At 39.1% G+C, this 22,488-nt stretch overlaps 1 protein-coding gene across 2 annotated transcripts in view; it reads right to left on the reverse strand.

Annotated features, from left to right (window-relative positions):
• smad1 (SMAD family member 1) overlaps window positions 1-22,488 on the reverse strand; it is a 79,173-nt gene that overhangs the window by 14,683 nt on the left and 42,002 nt on the right. For both annotated transcript variants that reach the window (XM_052041439.1, XM_052041447.1), the window contains 2 exons: window positions 7,175-7,426; window positions 4,753-4,875 (listed from right to left, as the gene is read on the reverse strand). In XM_052041439.1, the coding sequence (XP_051897399.1) occupies window positions 4,753-4,875; window positions 7,175-7,426 (375 nt within the window). The remainder of the gene's footprint in view (window positions 1-4,752; window positions 4,876-7,174; window positions 7,427-22,488) is intronic.

Here is a 22,488-nt window from a genome sequence, read left to right on the forward strand (position 1 = left end):
AATCAGGAGCATGTGTGCTGGCCAACTTCACCTCAATCCAATTCAGCTAACACACAAGAGCAAAACCAACCTACACAGCTTACTCATTTAATACTTAATGTGTTAAACTAAAAGAGCCAGCTAATTTAAAACAAGATTTTGGTCCCTATGTTTCAAAGAAAAACTACGCAATGGTGGACAAACTACTGTTTGGTCACAAGGGGCTGTCGAGGAATATCAGAGGAGACCGGTCCTCCTGAGGAAGGCACTTTTCCACTGCTCAGCACCCCCTCCAAACAGGATAAAAGTCAGAAATTCACTGCACCAGTGAGCAGGTGCCTTTGTATAATTTCCTCAATACAATGGCTTTTGCTTACAAAAAAAGATTAATCCAGAGGTCACACTGCTAAATGTCTGGATAGAGCAGTGTATATACGGTGGTCTATCACACCAACTTGCAGTCATTTTCAAAGAAAGGCACAGAGTGGGTCAAACCATGATGTAGTTAATCACATAACACTATATTCAGGAAAGAACTACACGTTTTTAGAAAGAAATGCGAAACTTGAAACTTGTTTTCCTGCATAAAAATCTGTGATCTGAAATCAAGACAAATAAGGGATTAGCAGACCACTGCCAATTAAACTTTAATAAAATGAATAATGATTTACTTCAGGTCTCAGAGTAGTTGCTCTGCTTTCTAATTTGATAATATGCTAATCCCAGAAATTACTTACAGCACTGACTGGATGCAGTTCATTAAAGATGGTTTTTAAAAAATAATTTTACAACTGTCCAAGATGAATAGCATTCCCAACATCCAAATCTGGTATTATTCATTCCACTTTAATTGCAAAAAAAATCTACTAATAATTTAAGTTACAGGAGTGGACTAGGTTTTCCTGTAATTGTGATTTCATCTGTCACTCAAAGATCATCAGCATTCTACCTACAATTAAAAGGTACAAATGGTCAGGATTTCACTAAGGAGATGCACTTCACTGAATCACTACAATGAGTCATTTCAGAACTTACACCACTTTCTAATATGTATTGCACAACCATTCCAAATCCATCATCAGTTTCAAAATGTGGAGAAATCAAAATTAAATACCACAGTAGTGACCAAAATGAAAAGCACGTGTTGGGTCAAAGTAGACCAATATCATGGATAATGTTTTCAGGTGTACTATATGGGCTTGTCCAATTCTGATAAAAGTCACTTTATTCTGATTTTTCTTTTTAAATTTAGTCATTGGGGGGTTACAACCATCCCTAGCGAGGTCAACATTTATTATCCATCCCTAATTGCCCTTGAGATGGTGAGCCACCTTCCTGAACCACTGCAGTCTATCTGGTGATGGTGATCCCACTATACTATTAGGTAAGGAGTGGATGAATGAACAGTAGTACTATTTCCAGATCAGGATAATTTGCAAGAGGAACCTTCAAGTGACGCTGTTCCATTGGCCTGCTTCCCTTGTCCTTCTTGGTTGTAGAGGCAGTAGTTTGGGAAGTGCTTTCTGATGTATCTAAATACAGTAAAATCTTGCTATCTAGGGGTTATGTTCAAAAAGCAAAAATTGCCAAGGAAGCAGAAGAACTTTAACATCCAGATTCCATGCTTAAGAGTAGCTCAATCCCCAAAATCAATAATGGACAAACTATCTGTGTTTTCAACACTGAAGCACTGCCGCAAACTGCAATTAAATACTGAATGCCACTTAATACTTTGGTTTCAGAAATTCAACTCCCAAACGATTAACCAGATATTTGAAATGTCAGCCAAGTTCTTTAAATTACAATCAGACAGATGGCCTACTTTTAAGAATCACAAAAGTGAAAGAAAATGATAATCACACTAACAAAGTCAGAGTTTATTGTCATATGCACAAGTGCAATTGAAAACTTACTTGCAGCAGCATCACAGGCACATAGCGTCATATAAGCAGCATTCACAAGAAAAACAAATTAAACATAAATTATACACAATTTTTACAAGAAATAAAAACACAATTGGAACAAAACAAAAACAAAGTCCATTTTAGTGCAAAGTGATCAGAAACAAAGTACATTAAACCTCTCAAGCACAGGAATCCCTTACTCAAAGGCATAGAATTCTATCCTCCATAAACAATGCACAACTTTCTGACAGCAGTGCAGCTTGAAGCGATCATGGTCTTGGGAGAGCTAGATTCCTACAACCAACAATACACATCCAATTAAGAATGGTATTGTTGGTTGTAGGAATCTAGCTCTCCCAAGACCATGAACGTTTCAAGCTGCACTGCTGTCAGAAAGTTGTGCAATTAAGAATGGTAGCATCTCCACAAATATCCAAGAGCTAGCCACCCCTTGCTGTAGCACCATTGCAACAATGGTATTTAACTGAACATGGAAGATCTCCCAAGTTCGTCCTGCCCATAAAAAGCACAAGGCTAATGCAGCAAGACATAATCCAGACAAGTGCTGCTCTATGAACCTCCTATGAATCAATCATTAGGTGAACAATAATCCAATCAAGCAATATTTGTTCGTCAATACCTCCTGACAGGAACACAAGGAGCCAAAGAGCAGTCAATTAAGATAATATTATAGCAACATCCAAACAAAGAGTGCACGTGTAATGGACAATTACCACAGTCTCCGTACCCTGAAGGACATTCTCAGAAGAATTCACAGTCCAATTACCTTCAATGACTATCCTGCTGTCAGTCAGGAGTGACAGTGATAACTGAGGATTTCACTTGCAAATCTTCCATGTCAGATTATGGTAACATTTCAACAATATCCAGGTTTTGGCTCACAAGCATGTACAATGACAGTGGTTAACTGAAGACTTGGAATCACAAGTTCATACCCCATTAAAGTTGGAGATTTTAGTCAGTTAATTAAATAAAACTGACACTGAAGAGTTGCTTTTAGGGAATATGAATATGGAATGACCAGACTGTTGTAATAACTCATTAAGTCCCCTTATGTCCTTTAGGAAACAAAGATCAGCCATGCCACGCCAGTTAGGACTAATTTATACATGAATATGGTTGATTCTTAACTGTAATGCCAATGGCCAGTCAGTTTAATGAAGAATGCCCTCACTTGCACTGCCTACATCCCACAAATTAAAGAAGTTAACATTAATACTATACCCAGCCATCTCAACCTGAGCATCAACAGAACCACTGTCATCCCCACCATCCCAACAACATCTTGAAATTCACCAATGACTACAAGTTTTAACTAGACCAGTTATTTTAAAGCCATTAGGACACTCTCGGGACTTTGAAAGCCTCTCTACTATCTACAAGGTATCAGTCAAATGGAATGTTCATCACTAGTGAATGGTACTTTAGCTGTACCCATTGATAAGGCATGTCATCCAAGCACACTCCACTTAGTTGTACTCATTCTCAGAATTTATCCCAGTGTCCACAATAAGCATGATCTACTGACCAACTGCAAAGGGCCAAACTTATGGTACCCCTCCAGTGTCCTCTACCACCCAAAAACCTTGGTAAAATTATGGCAACTAAATCATCTCCAACTTGCATATTATACTGACATAGCCATATATTGCTCAGCTTCATTGGATCAGTTGGGAAATTCCACACATAACCCCTTATAGCATTACTGTCACAACAAAAAATACAATTCAAGGGGGAAGGCATTCCATCTACTTAGAACAACAAAAGTGGTGAGACCGCATTTAGAATATTATGTTCAGTTTTGGTCACCCTGCTATAGGAAAGATACCATTAAGCTGGAAAGAGTGCAGAAAAGATTTACAAGGATGTTAATAGGACTTGAGGGACTGAGTTATTGAGACAGGTTGAGCAAGTTGGGACTTTTTTCACTGGAGTGCTGGAGAATGAGAGATGATCTTATAGAGGTGTATAAAATTATGAGGGGCACAGATAGGGTGAATGTGCCCAGTCTTCCCCCCCCCCCCCCCCAGAGTTGGGGCATCAGGAACTGGAGGGCATAGGTTTTAGGTGAGAGGGGAGAGATTTAATAGGAACCTGAGAGGCAACTTTTTCATCCAGAGTGGTCAGTATATGGAATGAGCTGTTACAGGAAGTGGTTGAGGCAGGTACATTAACAACACTTAAAAGATACTTGGATATGGAAGGTTTAGGAGGGATATGGGCCAAACAGGACTAGCTTAGATCGAAATCTTGGTCAGCATGGACCAGTTGGGCGGAAGGTCCTGCTTCCGTACTGTACAACTCTATGGTCTTGCCAGGGTAGCCTCATCCCAAGGAAAACTATGCAAACTTAACTGAGATGCAGTAACCAAATCAATGAATTTTCCAGCTCAATACGGGTGGAAATTTACAATTAGCCATAACATTATTTTTGAACTTCATTCAAATATTCATTAACATAAAACTCCACAGGAATTCGCTGATTGTTCCTGCACACTTACTGCTGAATCAACAGCTGGTATGGTCCCCCAGCCTAGCTTAAATGGAGTGCTCTCATGTTATACTAATTGGAGATAAATAGTAGCAGAGTCTGGAAATGAAAGATTCTAATCTTCTGCCTCAGTCCTACACTGAACTAGGTCTTTATCCATAATGTCAGAGTGAAATTAAGATAGAGAGTGAAAGATACAGACTCACAAATTAACATATAATGTACAGCCGAAACATACCTGCAAATACAATCACAAATAGCCCCAATGTGGCTCAAACTTTCCAGTTTACAACTTTAATACACACAAGAAACAAGAACTCTATATTTTTTCATTTCATTACAATTCCCATATTTTACCTGCTCTATTGGTTATATTTGGTGGTACTGTAGGTACAAGAACATTTGATGTATCCATGGGTTGTGAACCATCTTGTGTCATCTGATCATCTGGAGGCATATATGCAGGAGGAGGTGTATCAGCTGTAAACAGGCAAAATAGTAAGAACCAAGTTTCAAATAAATATAACTGTATCAGTGTAAACAGTATGTGACATAGATGCACAAAACTAAAAAGAAAATTCAAGATTAGCACATGAAGATGTTAATTCCTTACACAATGCAGGTACTTAACATCATGGCACTCCTTATTAACCTGGAGAAGGAAGGAGGAAGCAGTGAACATTTGTTAAGAGATATATTAGCTGGAGAAAGGACCATTAAATCAAGTGTTATAGAGCTCAGATGTGTGACTTCAGTGCATCTAATGTAGTTAGATTTCAGTGCACCTAATGTACAAAGAATTTCACTGCTAGCCAGATACCTAAATGTTTTAAATTACATATTTCCATAATTGAAATAGTAAGCAGGAGGGTAAACTTTAACAACTGTATTTTGAAAGTGATTGAAGTTGCCAAGTTGAAAAATTTCCAAATTCAAGACATGAGCATAGACGAGAATTACAAAAATCGCTATAAATCACTAAATCATCATGCCTACTGAAATGAATACAGGCCAAGGTATCAGAATAAAAATGATATAATTAGGAACAATTAAATAGATTGCACTTTTTTCTCTGGAAGAATAGAGACTGGGTTCCAGAGGAGTCTAAAACCTGTAACACTAACTCGGTTTCCCCTTTGGGAGATACTGCCTGACCTGCTACGTCCAGCACTTCTGTTATTTCAGTTTTCCAGCATCTGCCGTTTTTTTGAGTTACAACAAAGACTGTGTTGACTTAAAACTATGGACAAGGGAACCTTTCCACTTCAAAGTAAACAATGAAAAATGATCATAAAGGATAATTAACAGAAAAGAACAAATAAAAAGTTACATTTAAAAAACACACAGATCTTGTTAGAGATCAACAGGGCATTTACAATGCAAGGCTTGGGAATATAGGGAAGGTTTGAAAGAGGCCCTTGAAGTTGGAGGAGATGTACGTATTTAATCACTGATATAAATGACTTTGCCAGGATTTTGTATTTCAATGGCTATAAATTTAGTTTCAAATTCTAACAGAGCGCCGATTTAAAAAAAAGGACAGAAACCGGAATTTTCATCTTGGCAACTTATAGGGGACCCAAGGACACAAAACACCATATGGAATAAAGTAATTTTTAACACTCTAATTCAAGATAGTGGAATGAAATTGAGGAAGTGATCAAACTGTAAAAAGGATATCTGTGACCGCTATCAGGAATTTCTCCAAACAAAAATAATTAACTGCCTGGTTAGATAGTGGGGGAAATAAAACAATGGAATAATAACTCATGCTAGAAATGAGGAAATGTGATAAGTTGAATGGGTTTTATACAATGTAAAATGGAGGCAAGGATCTTGCATACATCCATTTAACATGATTAATAACTGGATAAAGATTATAAAAATAATAAAGAAAATTTAGCTTTAACTTGTCAGGACTGTGGTTTAATCTATAAATACTTTTTATAGCAACCCTATGTATTCAAGGGTACATTTAATTTTTAACTGCTCCATTCCAAGTACTTAGAAATAAATCTTAAGTAAATCCAGGACAGAAAATAACTGCAAATGCAAAATTAAATAACAAGCTGCGCATTAAATTCATACAAGTGTAACATCTTAAACATTATGTTGCTTCCTAGTGTTCAATGTACTGTCTTAAGAGTTCTTTGACTGTTGGCATGGCATTAGTTTCTTCAGTGAAACTAGAGATTAGTAACTTGGTAGTAATTCAAAATTCTACATTCATCAGTTTGCAGCTATACCAAATGATCACTGGTACAATTGTTATCCTAAACATTTCTACAATTTTGACTTAGAATTGGATGTTCAACCATAGTATTTTACCACCTCTGTTTCGTTCTTCACCAACATGAATAACTTCCCAAAATCAATTTCAACAATAGAACTATTATGACTGCAATCTTGATTAAATCAGTTTAATTTCATTACTAAAGTATGCAATTAATTGTACCTGGCAGGTCTGGTGTAACAATGAAATACTAAATCCCACTTACTGAGTATAGACCAATTTACGACAGTGAATTCTGAGCATTCATTCACTGTTCTAAAAATGTCATAATTTATTTGTGTGCACAGAGTGAATCATCATCATCATCTTTCCCCTCCACCTTCTACAAAGTACAAGTGCTTCAAGACTACATTTTTTTTTATTGTAGTCTATTTCTGGGGAAATATTCCTAAATCAAAATGTACTGGTTTGGATAAGATCTAGTTGATTGTTAACACAAATAGGAAAGGTAATATTGTATTTATAGTTGAACATTACTGCTCTTACCTGGCATCTGAAATGGGCTGCTGGGCCCAGAACTTGCCGGAGAATGAGGATATGTACTACTTCCAGGGGAGCTTGGATAGCTTCTGTTGGGAGAGTTGGGGAATGGGTGGGTGTTTGGTTGCTGAAAGGAAACTGGAAAGGCAGCATTTTGTGGCATAGGAGGGTCATTATGTCCCAAATTACGAAACTGTGCAAGTAGGCTATGCTGTGGGTTAAATTCACTGTGCCTTGGAACCAACACTGGAGGGAGAACTAGAAAGAAAAGACAAAAATTAAATATTTTACAAGAAAAGCTAGCAAATACAGACTGAAAGATTTTAAAATAGTGAAACAGCTTCTCCAAAAATACATTTTTAAAACTAGCATGCAGCCAATGCACATGCAATGAACTTCATTCCCACTACCCAAAGACTAGCAGTTCCATTAAACCAAATAGAACAGCACCAATGACACCTCGGGCAAATTTTGCAGAAAGAGCCGTTTCTAACTAAAATCTTAAAGCTCATATTAGTGTATGCTACAGCAAAGTTTAAACTCTTAGTCTACTACCCAAATATCTGTATATCCTCACCACCTACAACATTTAATGACCTTTAATTAATTTATCTTGTGGATCAGAGACTGAAGCATCTAAAGCAAAATAGTACGAGACAAATGAATAACCTGTTGCCACGAAGAGATAAAACAAATTTTTGGAACAATGTATTGACATTTCCTGTCTCAACATCAAGAGATGACAACTCACCTAGAAGGCTGTGCACGAGGTAATATTCTGCTGATAAATGAAGGCAAGATATACCACTGACCTTCTAACTTAGAAATCTGCCAAAGGAGTGGGTGATTAGGAAGGTAAAAGTAACAGCACAATCATATTTCAGGTACTACAGTCTTGGGTACTTGTGTGAAGAATGAATTAATCTCAATGGAAGTCCCTACTTGATCTCAAAACTAATACTCTGAAGACACGATGACAATTAAAACTTGACCATAGTCCTGGACAACTCGGCTCCCATTTCCTTTTCTTTATTGGGAAATCAAAAATAAAACATATGCTGTCAAGCTGTACTAATCTTACAATTCCTCCAGTGGGTATCTTGGGGAGAATTTTTATTTCTAAAAATTACACTGGCTCACTTGCTGTATAGTATTGGTATATTATTGTCACTTGTACCAAGGTACAATGAAAAGCTTGTCTTACAAACCAATCGTACAGGTCAATTCATTACACAGTGAAGTTACATTGAGTTAGTACAAAGTGCATTGATGTAGTACAGGTAAAAACAGCAACAGTACAGAGTAAAGTGTCACAGCTACAGAGAAAGTGCAGTGCAATAAGGTGCAAGGTCACAACAAGGTAGATCGTGAGGTCATAGTCCATTCATTGTATAAGGGAACTGTTCAATAGTCTTATCACAGTGGAGTAGAAGCTGTCCTTAAGTCTGGTGGTACGTGCCCTCGGGCACCTGTATCTTCTACCCGATGGAAGAGGAGAGAAGGGAGAATGTCCCAGGTGAGTGGAGTCTTTGATTATGCTGGCTGCTACACCAAGACAACGAGAGGTAAAGACAGAGTCCAAGGAGGGAAGGCTGGTGTCCGTGATGCGCTGGGCTGTGTCCACAACTCTCTGCAGCTTCTTGCGGTCCTGGGCAGAGCAGTTGCCGTACCAAGCCGTGATACATCCAGGTAGGATGCTTTCAATGATGCATCGGTAAAAGTTAGTGAGAGTCAAAGGGGACAAACCAAATTTCTTTAGCCTCCTGAGGAAATAGAGGCGCTGGTGAGCTTTCTTGGCTGTGGCATCTATGTGACTTGACCAGGACAGGCTGTTGGTGATGTTCACACCCAAGAACTTGAAGCTCTCAACCCCCTTGACCTCAGCACCATTGATGTAGACAGGTGCATGTACACCGCCCCCTTTCCTGAAGTCAATGACCAGCTCTTCTGTTTAGTTGACATTGAGGGAAAGGTTGTTGTCATGACACCAATATCATAACATACAAAAATTTTCAAATACAGCACGTCATTCATATACTATACAATTTGACAGTGATGATGTCCCCAAGGAGTTTGTTCCCCTTTCCTAAAGGCCCTCCATGCCATGCACCTATCTCGTTTACAGCAATTTCCAATAAATGTATACAAAACCAGGCAATGGAGAGGAACTTGAACCACTTCCCTCTCTCATCCTTCTTTAAATTCTTATACTGATCAAATAATTTAAAATTCAATATTTAATGATAGTTTTTTATCCAACCATTAGCTTTACAGAATGCACGTGTTTATAAAATACAATAATTTATCCAACCATTAGCTTTACAGAATGCACGTGTTTATAAAATACAATAATCATTTGAGAAAGGTGCATGTTATTATACACAAACAGGATGCATTTAATTTTTGAGTGCATCAAATTAGCTGACTGTTCACAATTGCAAATGCCTTTTATCCACTGCTCAACAAGACAGGATCCCATATTACTGTTGATTGCATTACTCCGTGAAACTGGGTCATCCTTTGCCTATGAGTATGCATCAGAACCTTGATATTAGCTAACCAAGCTATCTGATGATCATCTCACCTACTGCAATCAGTCTGTCATTTTTCTACCACAGTCAAAAAAAATCAATATGGACTCTGTGCAAGAAAAAGCAGCTAAAGTAATACAATATCAATATTAAAAAAAACAAGAGTAAATGAGCAATGCTGATTAATGATACTATTCTGCACACTCATCAGAAATAGATCCCCAAATAAACCCACTCCCAACATGACTACATTTTAAACTGACATGCAAAACATACCATACAATGAGTCTATATTTCATATTTTCAAGGGCAAGTTGCTCATTAATTCATTATGAGTTAATATACATCTTCCACATTTTGAAAGATCAAATCCCATGTGACCTTCACCCTTGCAATTCCTCACGTGAGCACCTTACAAGAATTCTTTATTATTTCTAAATTATTGGTTCACTTGCTGTATAGATAATAACATCACAATACACAGAGATCTTCAAGTTTCTCAGTTTGGCTTCAGGAGATCAATATAAAATTCACTACTGGCAACAAGAGCTAGGCAAAGTTTATTCTGGGTACATCACTTAATTATGTTATACCTAGAGAAATATTATTATACTTTGTTTTAAGTAGATTCAACAGCACAAACTACTAGTATCATCCCAGTTGAACTGTCATTTGTTCTCTAAACAAGAGGCTCTTTATGTATTATAGACAGTGCAGTAACATTCACTTTCTGACTAGTGGAACTTAGGAAATATATATTAGCTTTGAAGAGGAAAATTTTAAGCTGAATAAGGCTGATGATTGAGTAAAAAATGGAAAACTATTCATCTGTTAGGGTTTCTAGAACAACGGGACATATCCTTAAGGGCAATTCCCAATTACTCGAAGTTGATTCAAAAATCCACACAGAGATGCAGCCAGCAGAATGAATACCATTTGTTCGCCGCTGACCACAAAAATCAGGTCAACTATCCTAAATGCATTTTGTTTCATTCTTCCTTAGTATTAATAATAACCCTTCAATTTGGCTGCCTCAGTGAAATTATACACTGTACTTCTGGCTGAAGAGCCCAAACCATGTAAAGTGAACAGCAGTCCCATCATTTCTCACCTCCTGCCAGGCTGAGCAACTACATCTAACTCCTCCTTCTGAATTGTTGCTGGTTTGTTATCCAGTCTGTTGTTCCAATTTCAGGTGCTCTAACTTTAGGAGTCCAATACGCAGCCTCACAAATGTACATTTTATCACCCACGTCAATTGTTTCTTCTTCAAAAAGCCAGTAACAATAGTCAAGCATGACCTTCCTTTCAAAATATGTACTCACTACCAATAGAATGTGTGATTGTTAGGGTAATTATTACATCTTTGCCAGAAAAGCTTCTAATTCTTCCTACCACCAATATTAAAATAATTGATTTATAATCCCCTTGGATTGTTCCAACTCAAAAATTAAAAATAAATGGTAGGGTGTAATGGTAACATTGATTCACGAAACAAACACAGCTGTGAGAAGGGATGATAGAAAGATCATCAAATGAGGCCATATGGGTTGAATTAAAAAACAGAAAAGGGATAACTGCAACATTGGGAGTGTACTATAGATCTTCAGTCCAAGAGATTGAAGGCAAATTTTTAACAAATGCAAAATTATTTGGATTATAATAGTGGGGGGTTTTAATTACCCAAATATTGACAGAAGGTATAGAGGGCACAGAATGACTGATCTGCATTTTAACCAGTATGCAACTGGGCTGGGGTGGATGGAATGCATGTGGGGAGTGCAATCTGATGGGCAAGGTGGAAGGAATATATCAGTGGAGAAAACACTTGTGGTCGTGATCACAATTCAGCTATATGTAGTAGACTTATGTCAATGGACAAAAATAAATAAAGAAAAGGATCTAAATTGGGATATAGTCAATTTTGCTTGGCTGAGAAGTGATTTAGCAAAAATGGAGTGAAACCACTAATTTGGTCAGTCTCAGAGCTCTATACATGTTGTTCTGTTTCAAGTGAATCTTCAGACTCTGTAGCATCTTTGTTTTTTTCTTAAATCTTATATTTACCATCCACCAGTTTTCTATAAAGTGTCCAACATTACCTTGAATAAAGCACTGGGAGGCAGATAGCAGTGTTGCTCAAGCGGCAGAATCTCCTGCATTGCCTTAAGCCTATGATAGCACCTGAAATATTACTTTTACAGCAGTAAATGCTTAACAACTGGAGACAAAGTAATTGCCTTATTTCTAAAAATTCATATAGAAGTACTCTTTGATTTACAAAAGAGTTACTTTGCAGGAGAACGTTCCATAAATTGGCAAGATTTACAATTTTTCTAGTGGAAGCTATGCATTGACCTTGTATTATAGAAGACAAGTAAATGGTCCAGGAGGAAAGAATTATCCTCCAGTCTGTTCTCTGGTGTTATTAACTAAGGATGTTTGTATGTTGTCTGCTTATCTCCTTGTATTCTAGCCAGTGAGACCCACTCTAATCACTCACATCCAGCCGGCGAGACTCACCTCTAACAACTCACCTCATTAAATTGATAGCATAAATTAAAATATGTATCCAGGCATGAACATGTTCAGAGCCCGTAAAGCCCATGGTTTACTTCAAAAGAAAAAGGGTTGGAAGTTTTGCTCCCATAGTGCAGACCCTTTGTCAGGCCCGTTTGAGCAACTGGAATTTCCTGTGCTCCTGTCTTCATTAGATTACACAGCTGTTGATGTGTCATCGTCCTCATGGTATCCTTCAGGCTTGAGAGCTTACGAATTCACACCCTATATAGTGTACTCAATCTGTAGCGCAGCATCTGTTATGGCTGTTGAGGCCCACACCAGAGCAACAATCCATGTTGCAGCTGCTGCACTTGAAGACGAACTTAGTCATGTCCAGTGCAGAGTTTCTTTTTCTTGTGGGCTTTTCTTTCTTGTGTATAGTGTTTGCTTCTCTACTCCTTTGGAGGTCTTTGCAGATCCACTAAATGAAATCCTGAGCAGCTGTCTCCCAGTTGTCCTCGTTAACATCTATGGTGCTTCTTATAGATGTCTTTGAAGAACACTGTTAGTTATTCTACCACACCCTTTTTATTAGCCTGAGAAGAGTTGTGGCAATTTTTCCATTGCACAGGCTGATCTCTATGTCAAGTGAGGTTGTCAGAGATGGTGACAACCTCTGAGGCGTAACTGTGGATGTTAATGAATACAGTATTGAATCTGATGCTTCAGGCATCAAAACTGCTTAAAGGAAGTTTCATAGACAGGGCAGATTATTCTTGAGCATCATTTTCTTTGTTTGCAGGTTCACCATGGGTAAAGCAAGACATGCTGGAGATGGATGTGGCCTTCACAATGAAGCAGACACAAGAGTCTATCAAATTAGCTTGAGGATCAATTATTTAGCAAGGCAGAGAATTGTGGTATAGGCTTAGGGGCGAAAGGATGATGAAGTACAAGGTAATATTATGGAATTTGTGGCAGGTCTGAACACCACAGCATGTTTTTCCCAATGTTCAGCTAGAGAAAATGATATCCATCCAAGACTGAATGATAATCAGATTATCTAACAGCCAAGGGATTCTGGTAGGTGAGAAGAGATGCAAAAGTGAAGGCCAGAAAGATTATGTAGTAGTAAAGCTGAATGACATGCTAATATCATGAAGCTAATCCAACCAGAAATCTGCATATGAAGAAAATGCAACTGATCCAAGGATCCTTTGAGGCTCCTCAGGTGATAGTGGTCAGGTAGATATTTCAAATAAAAATACAAAACCAAGCAAAGGGAGGCACACCACCCAGGAAAGCAGAGGAACGGAGCCTTTTATGGAATCAGACAGACTGTTATGTTGGTTATAGCTTACATGTTATATTGTATAAATTACACAAGTCACCGTGCACCTACGTTCATTTTTGTAAGGAGCCTATATAAATGCAGGTATTCAAATTTATCCTTGATGTTTCTAGTCTTACTACAGATTCCAGGCAAAAGTGAATTACATCATCTCCAAAATATTGGAAATTGGATATGATCATGTACATTATTTGTGTAGAATCAAAAGAACAGTTAAGGTGACTGATGCCAATACCAAAGTTAACCAAAGAACTTGGGTTGCTCTTCCTAGTTTTATCTATATACCATTCCAGATGAATTAGATCCTGTGTCCATCTTTCTCAAAATGCCACATGACCAAAAACCTACCAGAGTGTGCACTCAAAACAAAGCCCACATTTTCAGTTTGATATTTCCTGCCTATTCAATACTGGCCAGCTGACCCTGTCAAATCAGATAACTTTTTACTCTCTACTAGTATTATTACTTTCTAAGAAAAAAAAGGACACTGAGACCCATGTTCATTTGTCCAATGTCACAGAAGTCAACAGGTTGATCAATAAACTGAATATCAACTTCCACAGCAAACCATGCCAAAAAATAGATTTTCCATAGCATAGTAATTAAGATTTTTTTAAAAAATTGCTTGGAGAAAATTTAAATGGGACAAGAATACACTCACTTTCTATATAGGGGATCTAAAATATGTAGAAATAGAGCACATGACCAGATTTCAAAGATCTGGTCATGCAGCACAATCTGGACAGCATCCAGGTTTGGGTTGATGCATGACCCAAGAGCACAAGAAAGTAGGAGCAGGAGCAGGTCATCAGGCCCTTCAAACTTGCTTCACTATTTAATACTATCACAGCTGATCTTGGCTGGCCTTAACTCCTCTTCTGGGCCATTTCTCCATATCCCTCTACTCCTTGATCTATCAAATTTGTCCACTTCCACTTTAAATACTTCTAATGATCCAGTTTCTACCACCCAGTGGGAGACAACTTCAGAGATTCACCACACTCTTGTGGAAAGAAATTTCTTTGTGCTTCAGTTTTAAATGGCTGGCACCTTATGTCCCCTTGTTCAAGATACACCCACTAGTGAAAACATCCCAACATCCACCCCGTCAACTCCCTTTAGGATCTTACTGTTTGAACAAGGTCACCCCTCATTATTCTAAATTCCAAGGAATACAGGACAAAACCATTTAGTCTCTCTTTGTAGGACATAAATTTTGCTTGCCGCAGCGATTGATAATGACCACTGTCAACAAAGATTTCTTACCACATCCCTATGACATTCAACAGTATTACTTTTACTGGAACCCCCTATCAATATTCCAGGTTACCAGTGACCTGCAACTTAAATGATCCTGCCACACACATACAGTGGCTACATCAGATTGTGTTCCCTTCACTGAGTGACTAGCCTCTTGATTTTGAATATTTGATCCTGCTCCTTGCACGTGCCTCTCAATCATCTACAAGACCCAAGTCAGGAATGTGATGTAATATTCTAACTTATCTGGTCAAATGCAGATTCAATACAAGCTCAACACAATCCCAGATAAAGCAGCCTGCTTCATTAATATCACCCTCAACATTCACCCCCTCAATCAGCAGTACATTTATGGCATTGATGTATATCATCCACAAAATAAATGGAAACAACTTACCAAGGCTTTTTCAACAGCAAGTCCCAAACCAACAACTTTTACTCTATTTTACAACACAGTTGTAAAACACAGCACAGTGGTGCAGCTAATATAGCCGCTGCCTCACAGTGTCAGAGACCCACATGCAATCCTGACCTCGGGTGCTGTCTGCTTGGAGTTTGCACGTTCTCCCTATGACCATGTAGGTATCCTCCAGGTTCTCTGGTTTCCTCCCATATCCCAAAAACGAGAAGGTTGGTAGGTTAATTGGCTGCTCTAAATTGCTGCGTGTAGGTAAGTGGTAGAGTTGGAGAACGTGGATAGAATAGATTTTGGATTAACATAGGATTAGTATGAAATGGGTGGGTGATGGTCAGTGTAGACTCAATGGGTTGAAGGGCCTGTTTCAGTGCTGTATCTATGACTCCCAGAAGACAGCTCCAGGGATAAAGGAATGTCACCAATGTAAGCTGCCCTCCTGACTGGGAAATATACTGTTTTTCCATCATAGATGGGTCAAAAATCCTTGCTTCCTACATTGAACAGCACCATGGGAGTACCTTCACCAGGTGTGTAACAGTTCAAGAAGGTGGCATAGCATCCCCTTCTAAAGGCCAATTTGAGACTGGCAGTAAAAGCCAACAACATGCACTTCTCATGACTAATAAGAGAAAAAGTTGTAAAGAATTACATTTGTGTCATCAAATAGGGCTGCTTCAGTGCCATAGGTAGAGAAACAACTAGAAAGAGTCAAAGCCTGGGGCTTATCTTTAATCTCCTGGATAATCAGCAGTTTATGCAAAAAGTCAGTGAAATCAAATGATGCTTGACACAGTTCATCCAGAGCTGCTGTCAGATGGCCAAAGATATTGCAATGCAATGTATTCTCACCCTGGAAAAGATAGACATAGATTTAGTATATGGTACAGTATTCAAAGATTGGATAGGGAGGTTGAAGATGGAAGGTAGTTTGCAAGTGCTAAAGGGTCAAGAGGAGTTCCAAGAGAGCTCACTATGGCAATTTTCAAAGGTGACAATGCTTGCAGAGGGAAAGACATTTATTTAGCAGCTAACAAGAGGATTAGGAAGAGTAGTCAGCAGTTTATTGATCATGGAGGAGCAGCTGCAGACAAAACAGGCTTAGAAACACTTAAAATAGGAAATGCTAAGGCAAAGGAAGCCTCTAGTAGAACCACAGAACCATACAGCACAAAACAGGCCCTTTGGCCCACCATGGTGTGCCGTCCATCAAACCACCCTCACACTATCTAACCCTTTCCTCCCGCATATCCCTCTATCCCACATTCCTCCATATGCCTATCCAACAAACTCTTCAACCTGTCCAATGTATCTGCCTCCACCACCACCCCAAACAGTGCATTCCATGCACCAACCACTCTCTGGGTGAAAAACCTCCCCCTGATATCTCCCCTGAACCTCCCACCCATAACCTTAAAGCCATGCCCTTTTGCCTTGAGCATTGGTGCCCTGGGAAAGAGTAGTTTGACTTTGGAAGGAAGACATTAAATGGATGATCTCAGCATTAGCAAAGATGTTCATGAACTTCCCAGGCAGAGCAAAAAAATTGCAGGTCATCTTTTTCTGCTGGCATTCACTGGAACAAAGGCTTTGGCAGAGGTTGCAAATTTGGCATTATTCATCTACACTGTTGCTGGACTGATGCACTGGATATAGTCAAGGCTGTATCACATGAGGGGACCAACAATTCAGGAGAACTGATAGGAAATTTGGGGACATAAACTACACAAAGGGAGGGAAGGAATAGTTGAACAGATTGACAATTATTTGAGTATAAATAGCATGCCACTGTCTCCGAGGAGAAGAATTCATCCAGGAGCAGATGTTGGAGAAAATGAAGTTGGAAGGAAATTGGGTTTTAGGAGATATTAGGAACTGGTTGAAGTTGTCCTGATTTGTGGATTGAGGTCACTGAAATAGTTAAAGAAAGCAGAGTCGGGGTGAGCATACAAATAAGTTTGAATGGAGCAAAAATAAGTTTGAATGGAGGAAACATTCAGTGTTGAAACAATGAAGATTACAGTGGAACGTTTAACTGACAAAAATGGGAATTTGTTATGAACATATTTTTCACGTCATCACACTTTGATGAGAATTTTTCATTTTTGAATTGTGTAAAACGATAAGCTAGAATACGGATGAAAAATGGGAAAAATTTTATTTAAGACTGAAGTGGTTTAAACTTTGGCCACTGGAGAAATCAAGGAATATGGAACATAACATTACAAAGTTTAACTGTGATCATATTGAAAAGTGCAACAAGGATGACAGCCTCCATGGTTATTACCTTTTCTTTTATACCAGTGACATTATATCCCAAAAACTCATTCTCCAAATCCTTTGCATCTTTTATTTTGTTGTACACTGTGTGCGCAAAAAAAGGAGCCAGTCGTGGCAATCCTCACATTTTGACCCCAACATTACGCCGAGTACTTTAACCAAGTCCTTAATTATTCTAAAGGTTAACCTCACACCATGTATTAGAATATAAAAGAATAGATCACAGCCCATCGAACTTGTTCCACGATTCATTAATTGTACAACAACTCCACTGTCATTACCAATATTCCTTGATTGCTTCAGTGGCCAAAACTGTAATAATTAACTCATGTTATTGACAGATACACCCCACTACACTATGGAGTAGATAATTCCAAGGATTCACAAATCTCTGAGTAGGAAATTTCGTACCTTAGTCCTGACTGGACAGCCCCTTATCCTGAATTCTAGTTCTAGTCTCACCATGGTCCAATTTGCTTTTTTTCTCCAATGGCCTAAAGAAATTTAGTGAGATTGGACCTTTTCCTTCTGAAGTCAGATGACTTAACAGTTCATTAGCTTACTAGGGAACAGCTAATTTTAAGGTTTTCAATTGATATACAATCGCATAACATGACACAAAACAGAATCAGGCCTAATGGGTTTGTAGTTGCAAGTCACTCTTATTATACCATTTAAAAATATAACTATCACATAGGTTTGTTTCTGGTCTACCTCTACTATTATCCTCCTCCTCCTCAGGCAGTCCCTTGCTATCAAGGACGACTTGCTTCCACTCCAATTTGCAGGTTCTGAGGTAACTGATGAAATCAATTTAAGAACCACAGAAGGCAGCATGGGAATGCAGCAGCATTCATGACTCAACATTAAATTCGCCAACTTTAGTTAGTCCTCTTTGCATCAGAATTGAGCAATTCCACTTTGTGATTCATCTTTGATTTTGGCTCAGTGTTTACAAAAAAGCCTCTAATATTAACCCAACTGATCTCATCCTATTAGATTTTCTCTTTGTCCCAACTATTCCTTCCACCAAATTCTCTGCAACTTAAAAATCATTTGTTTTTTTTAAATTTCCCCAGTTCCGATGAAGGATCTCTGACCTGAAACGTTAACTGTTTCACTTTCTACAGATACTGGCTGACCTGCTGAGCATTTCCAGCTTTTTCTGTTTTTATTATAGGAGCCAGACTTCTACAAATGAGATACAAGGTGCCTGAACAGGTAGATGGGTAGCTTGTGCCCTCCTTCCTCCACTTATGCAGGGCCTATCTATTCTTCCAAAAAAATGAACCAGATGATCTCAATATCATCCTAAATGTTCCTTCTCCACTTTGAAGGGTCATGACCAGAGATTCCCAGGAGTCAATGAGGATGTTGCATTTCTTTGTGACAGCCGTGAGTACATCCTGCGACAAGGGAAAAGATGTAACAATCTCTTCCCATGACATTGATGCAATCACAAAGGTGGCACACCAGCAGCTCTACTTCGTTAGGAATTTAAAGAGATTCAGTACGTTACCAAAGACTCTTACACTTTTCTATAGAGGTACAGTGGACAGTATTCTGGCTGGATGCATCACAGGCTGGTGTGATGGCTCCAAATCACAGGATTGCAAGAGGCTGCATATGGTTGTAGACTCAGCCAGCTCCATCACAGGCACAACCCGCCCCACCATCAAGGATATCTTCAAGAGGTAGTGCCTCAAGATGGCAGCATCCGTCACTAAGGATCCTCACCATCCAGGACATGCCCTCTTCTCATTACTAGCATCAGGAAGGAGGTACAGGAGGCTGAAGACCCACATTCAATTCGGAAACAGCTTCTTCCCCTCCACCATCAGATTTCTGAATGGTCCATGAACCACCTTGTTATTCCTTTTTTTCAAATGCACTATTTATTTTGTAATTTATAGTAATTTTATGTCTTTGCACTGTACTGCTGTCACAAAACCCCAAATTTCACAACACCCAAGTCAGAGATAGTACATCTGATTCTGATCTCAGAACAGACTTTCAGGACTATGGTATCTGGCATGCAAGCAAAGTGGCCTGCCTTTCAGAGCCACGTATACTTAAGGTGTCAATAGTGGGGATGTTGGCCTGTGAGAAGGCATTGTATTGGTTCCAATATCCTTCCACTGAATTTGGAGAGAGGATTTTGTGTTGACAAAATGATATCTTTCCAGTGCTCGGAGTTCCTGATGCCCCAATTTCAGAAGGCCTCTGGGTTCACTTTGCTCTGTAGACCATGACCTTGGGCCAGGTCTAAGTCTTGATCTTCTAAAGTTCTAGACTCAGGAATTCTTCCTGTGGATTTGAGGGTAGCAAACGTGATTCTACGATGAGGGAGGGAGAGAAACAGGAAACTACTGACCTATTAGTCTAACATCAGTGGTAGTTAAAATGCCTTGAAAAGATAAAAGGACAGAGCAAAGTTCACATGAATTTGTGAAGGGAAAATAGTGTTCGACTATTCTGCTTAAGTTCTTTGAGGATATGACTAGATGAAGAGGAAACCAGAGTATGTGGTGTATTTGGATTTCACCAAGGTCCCCCCTCAGAAGGATGATCAACAAGGTTAGAGCACATGGAATTGGGGTAACATACTGACACGGATTGAGAATTGGTCACTGGACAGAATGCAAGAAGCAAGATTCTCAGTTTGGTAGAATAAAACTAATGAAGCACTGTACAGATTAGTGTTTGGACTTCAGCTTTTCCACAGTCTACATCAATGACTTGGCTGAGGAGACCAAATGTCATATTTCTAAGTTTGCTGACAATAGTAAACTAGGTAGAATTTAAGTACAGAGGAAGACAGAGACTGTTACAGGGTATATGGACATGCTGAATGGGTGAGAACGTGGTAGATGGAATACAATGTGGAAATAAAGTGAGGTGATCCACTTTGGTACACATAAAAGCAGAGTATTTGTTAAATGGTGAGAATCTGAGTAGTGTTGACATTCAAAGGGATCTGGGTGTGTGTACAAAAAGACACTCTAGGACAGTGTGCAGAAACAGCAATCAGCAGCACTCAAGTCACCAAGAATAGTGGGAGACTGGAAGATCAGGAAAGCTTTGAAAAGCAACAGAGCCACTAAGCAAGCAATAAGGAAAGGGAAGATTATGAAAGTAATCTAGCACAAAATATAAAAAATGAATAGTGTAAGTTTTTAATTATATAAAGCAGAAAAGAGTGGCTAAAGTGAACGTAGGTCCCTCAGAAGATGAGAAGTGGGAATTAATACTGGGTAATGTGGAAATGGCAGAGGCTTGGAATGACTATTTTGTGTCGGTCTTCACTATGGAGGACACATCTAACATGCCAAAGAGAGATGTTATGAATGTGATGGGAGGTGAGAACCTCAATATAATCACCATCACTAAAGAGGTGGTGCTGAGCAAACTAGTGCGCCTAAAGGTAGACAAGTATCCTGGTTCTAATGGAATGCATCCCAGGGTACTGAAAGAAACGGCAGAAGTTATAGTAGAGGCAAAGTGTGATGATTTACCAAAATTCTCTGGACTCTGGGCAGGTCTCAGCAGATTGGAAGACAGCAAATGTCATGCCACTGTTTAAAAAAAGGATGTAGGCAAAAGGCAGGTAACTATAGGTCTGTTAGCTTATCATCTGTAGTCAGGAAAATGCTTGAAGCTATCATTAAGGAAGAAATAGCGAGATATCCAGGCAGAAGTGATTCTATCAGGCAGACAGACACAGCACGAATTCAGGAAGGGCAGGCCCCGCTTGACAAACTTTAAGTTCTTTGAGGATATAACAAGCACAGTGGATAGAGGGGAACAGGTGCATTTAATAAGGTGCCAAATAAAAGACTTACCCATAAGATAAGGATGCATGGAGTTGGGGGTTACGTATTAGCATGGATGGAGGATCAGTTAACCAATAGAAGGCAGAGAGTTGGGATAAATGGGTTGGCAATCAGTGGTGAGCGGAGTGCCGCAGAGTTTAATGCTGGGCCCACAACTGTTCACGATATACATTTATGATTTAGAAGAGGCGACTGAGTGTATTATTTAAATGGTGAAAGAGTTGCAGCATGCTGCTGTGTAGAGGGACTTCAGAGTGTTTGTGCATGAATTGCAAAAGGTTGGTTTGCAGGTGCAACAGGTTATCAAGGCAGCAAATGAAATGTTGACCATTGCTAGAGGGCTTGAATTTAAGAGCAGGGAAGTTGTGCTGCAACTGTACAGGGTACTGGTGAGGCCGCACCTGCAGAACTGCTTGCAGTTCTGGTCACCTTACTTGAAAGAAGATATACTAGCTCTGGAGGCAGTGCAAAGGAATTTCACTAAGTTGATTCTGGAGATGAGGGGTTAGCTTACACATATAAAATTATGGAAGGAATAGATAAGATAGAGCAGGAAAGTTGTTTCCACTGGTAGGTGAGACAAGAACTAGGGAACATAGCCTCAAGATTCTGGACAGTAGATTTAGGACCAGATGAGGAGGAACTGCTTTTCCCAGAGAAGTGAATCTGTGAAATTCTCTGCTCAGGGAAGCTGTAGAGACTACCTCATTAAATAGATTTAAGACAGTTAGATCGATTTTGGCATAGTAGGGGAATTATGGGGAAAAGGTAGGAGCTGAGTCCATGGCCAGATCAGCCATGAACTTATTGAATGGTGGAGCAAGCTCAATAGGCCAGATGGCCCACTCCTACTCCTTATTTTTTATGTTCTTATGTTACTGAGAGGGCAAATGATATGTTTGCCTTTATTTTGAGAAAATTTCAATAAAGAAATAAAGCATTATTGCACCTGGACTACTGTGTACAGATTTGGTCTGCCTACCCAAGGAATGAGAGAGTGCAATGAGGATTCAGGAGACTGGTTCCAGGGATGGCGGGTTTGTTGTAAGGAGAGAGCAATAGACTGGGACTATATTCACTAGAGGAATAAGACAAGATCTCACAAAGTTTATAACATTCTTAATGGGCTCGACAGGCTAGATGCAGGG

Source organism: Pristis pectinata, chromosome 2 (assembly GCF_009764475.1).
Source record: "Pristis pectinata isolate sPriPec2 chromosome 2, sPriPec2.1.pri, whole genome shotgun sequence".
NCBI classification, from domain to species: Eukaryota; Metazoa; Chordata; class Chondrichthyes; order Rhinopristiformes; family Pristidae; genus Pristis; species Pristis pectinata.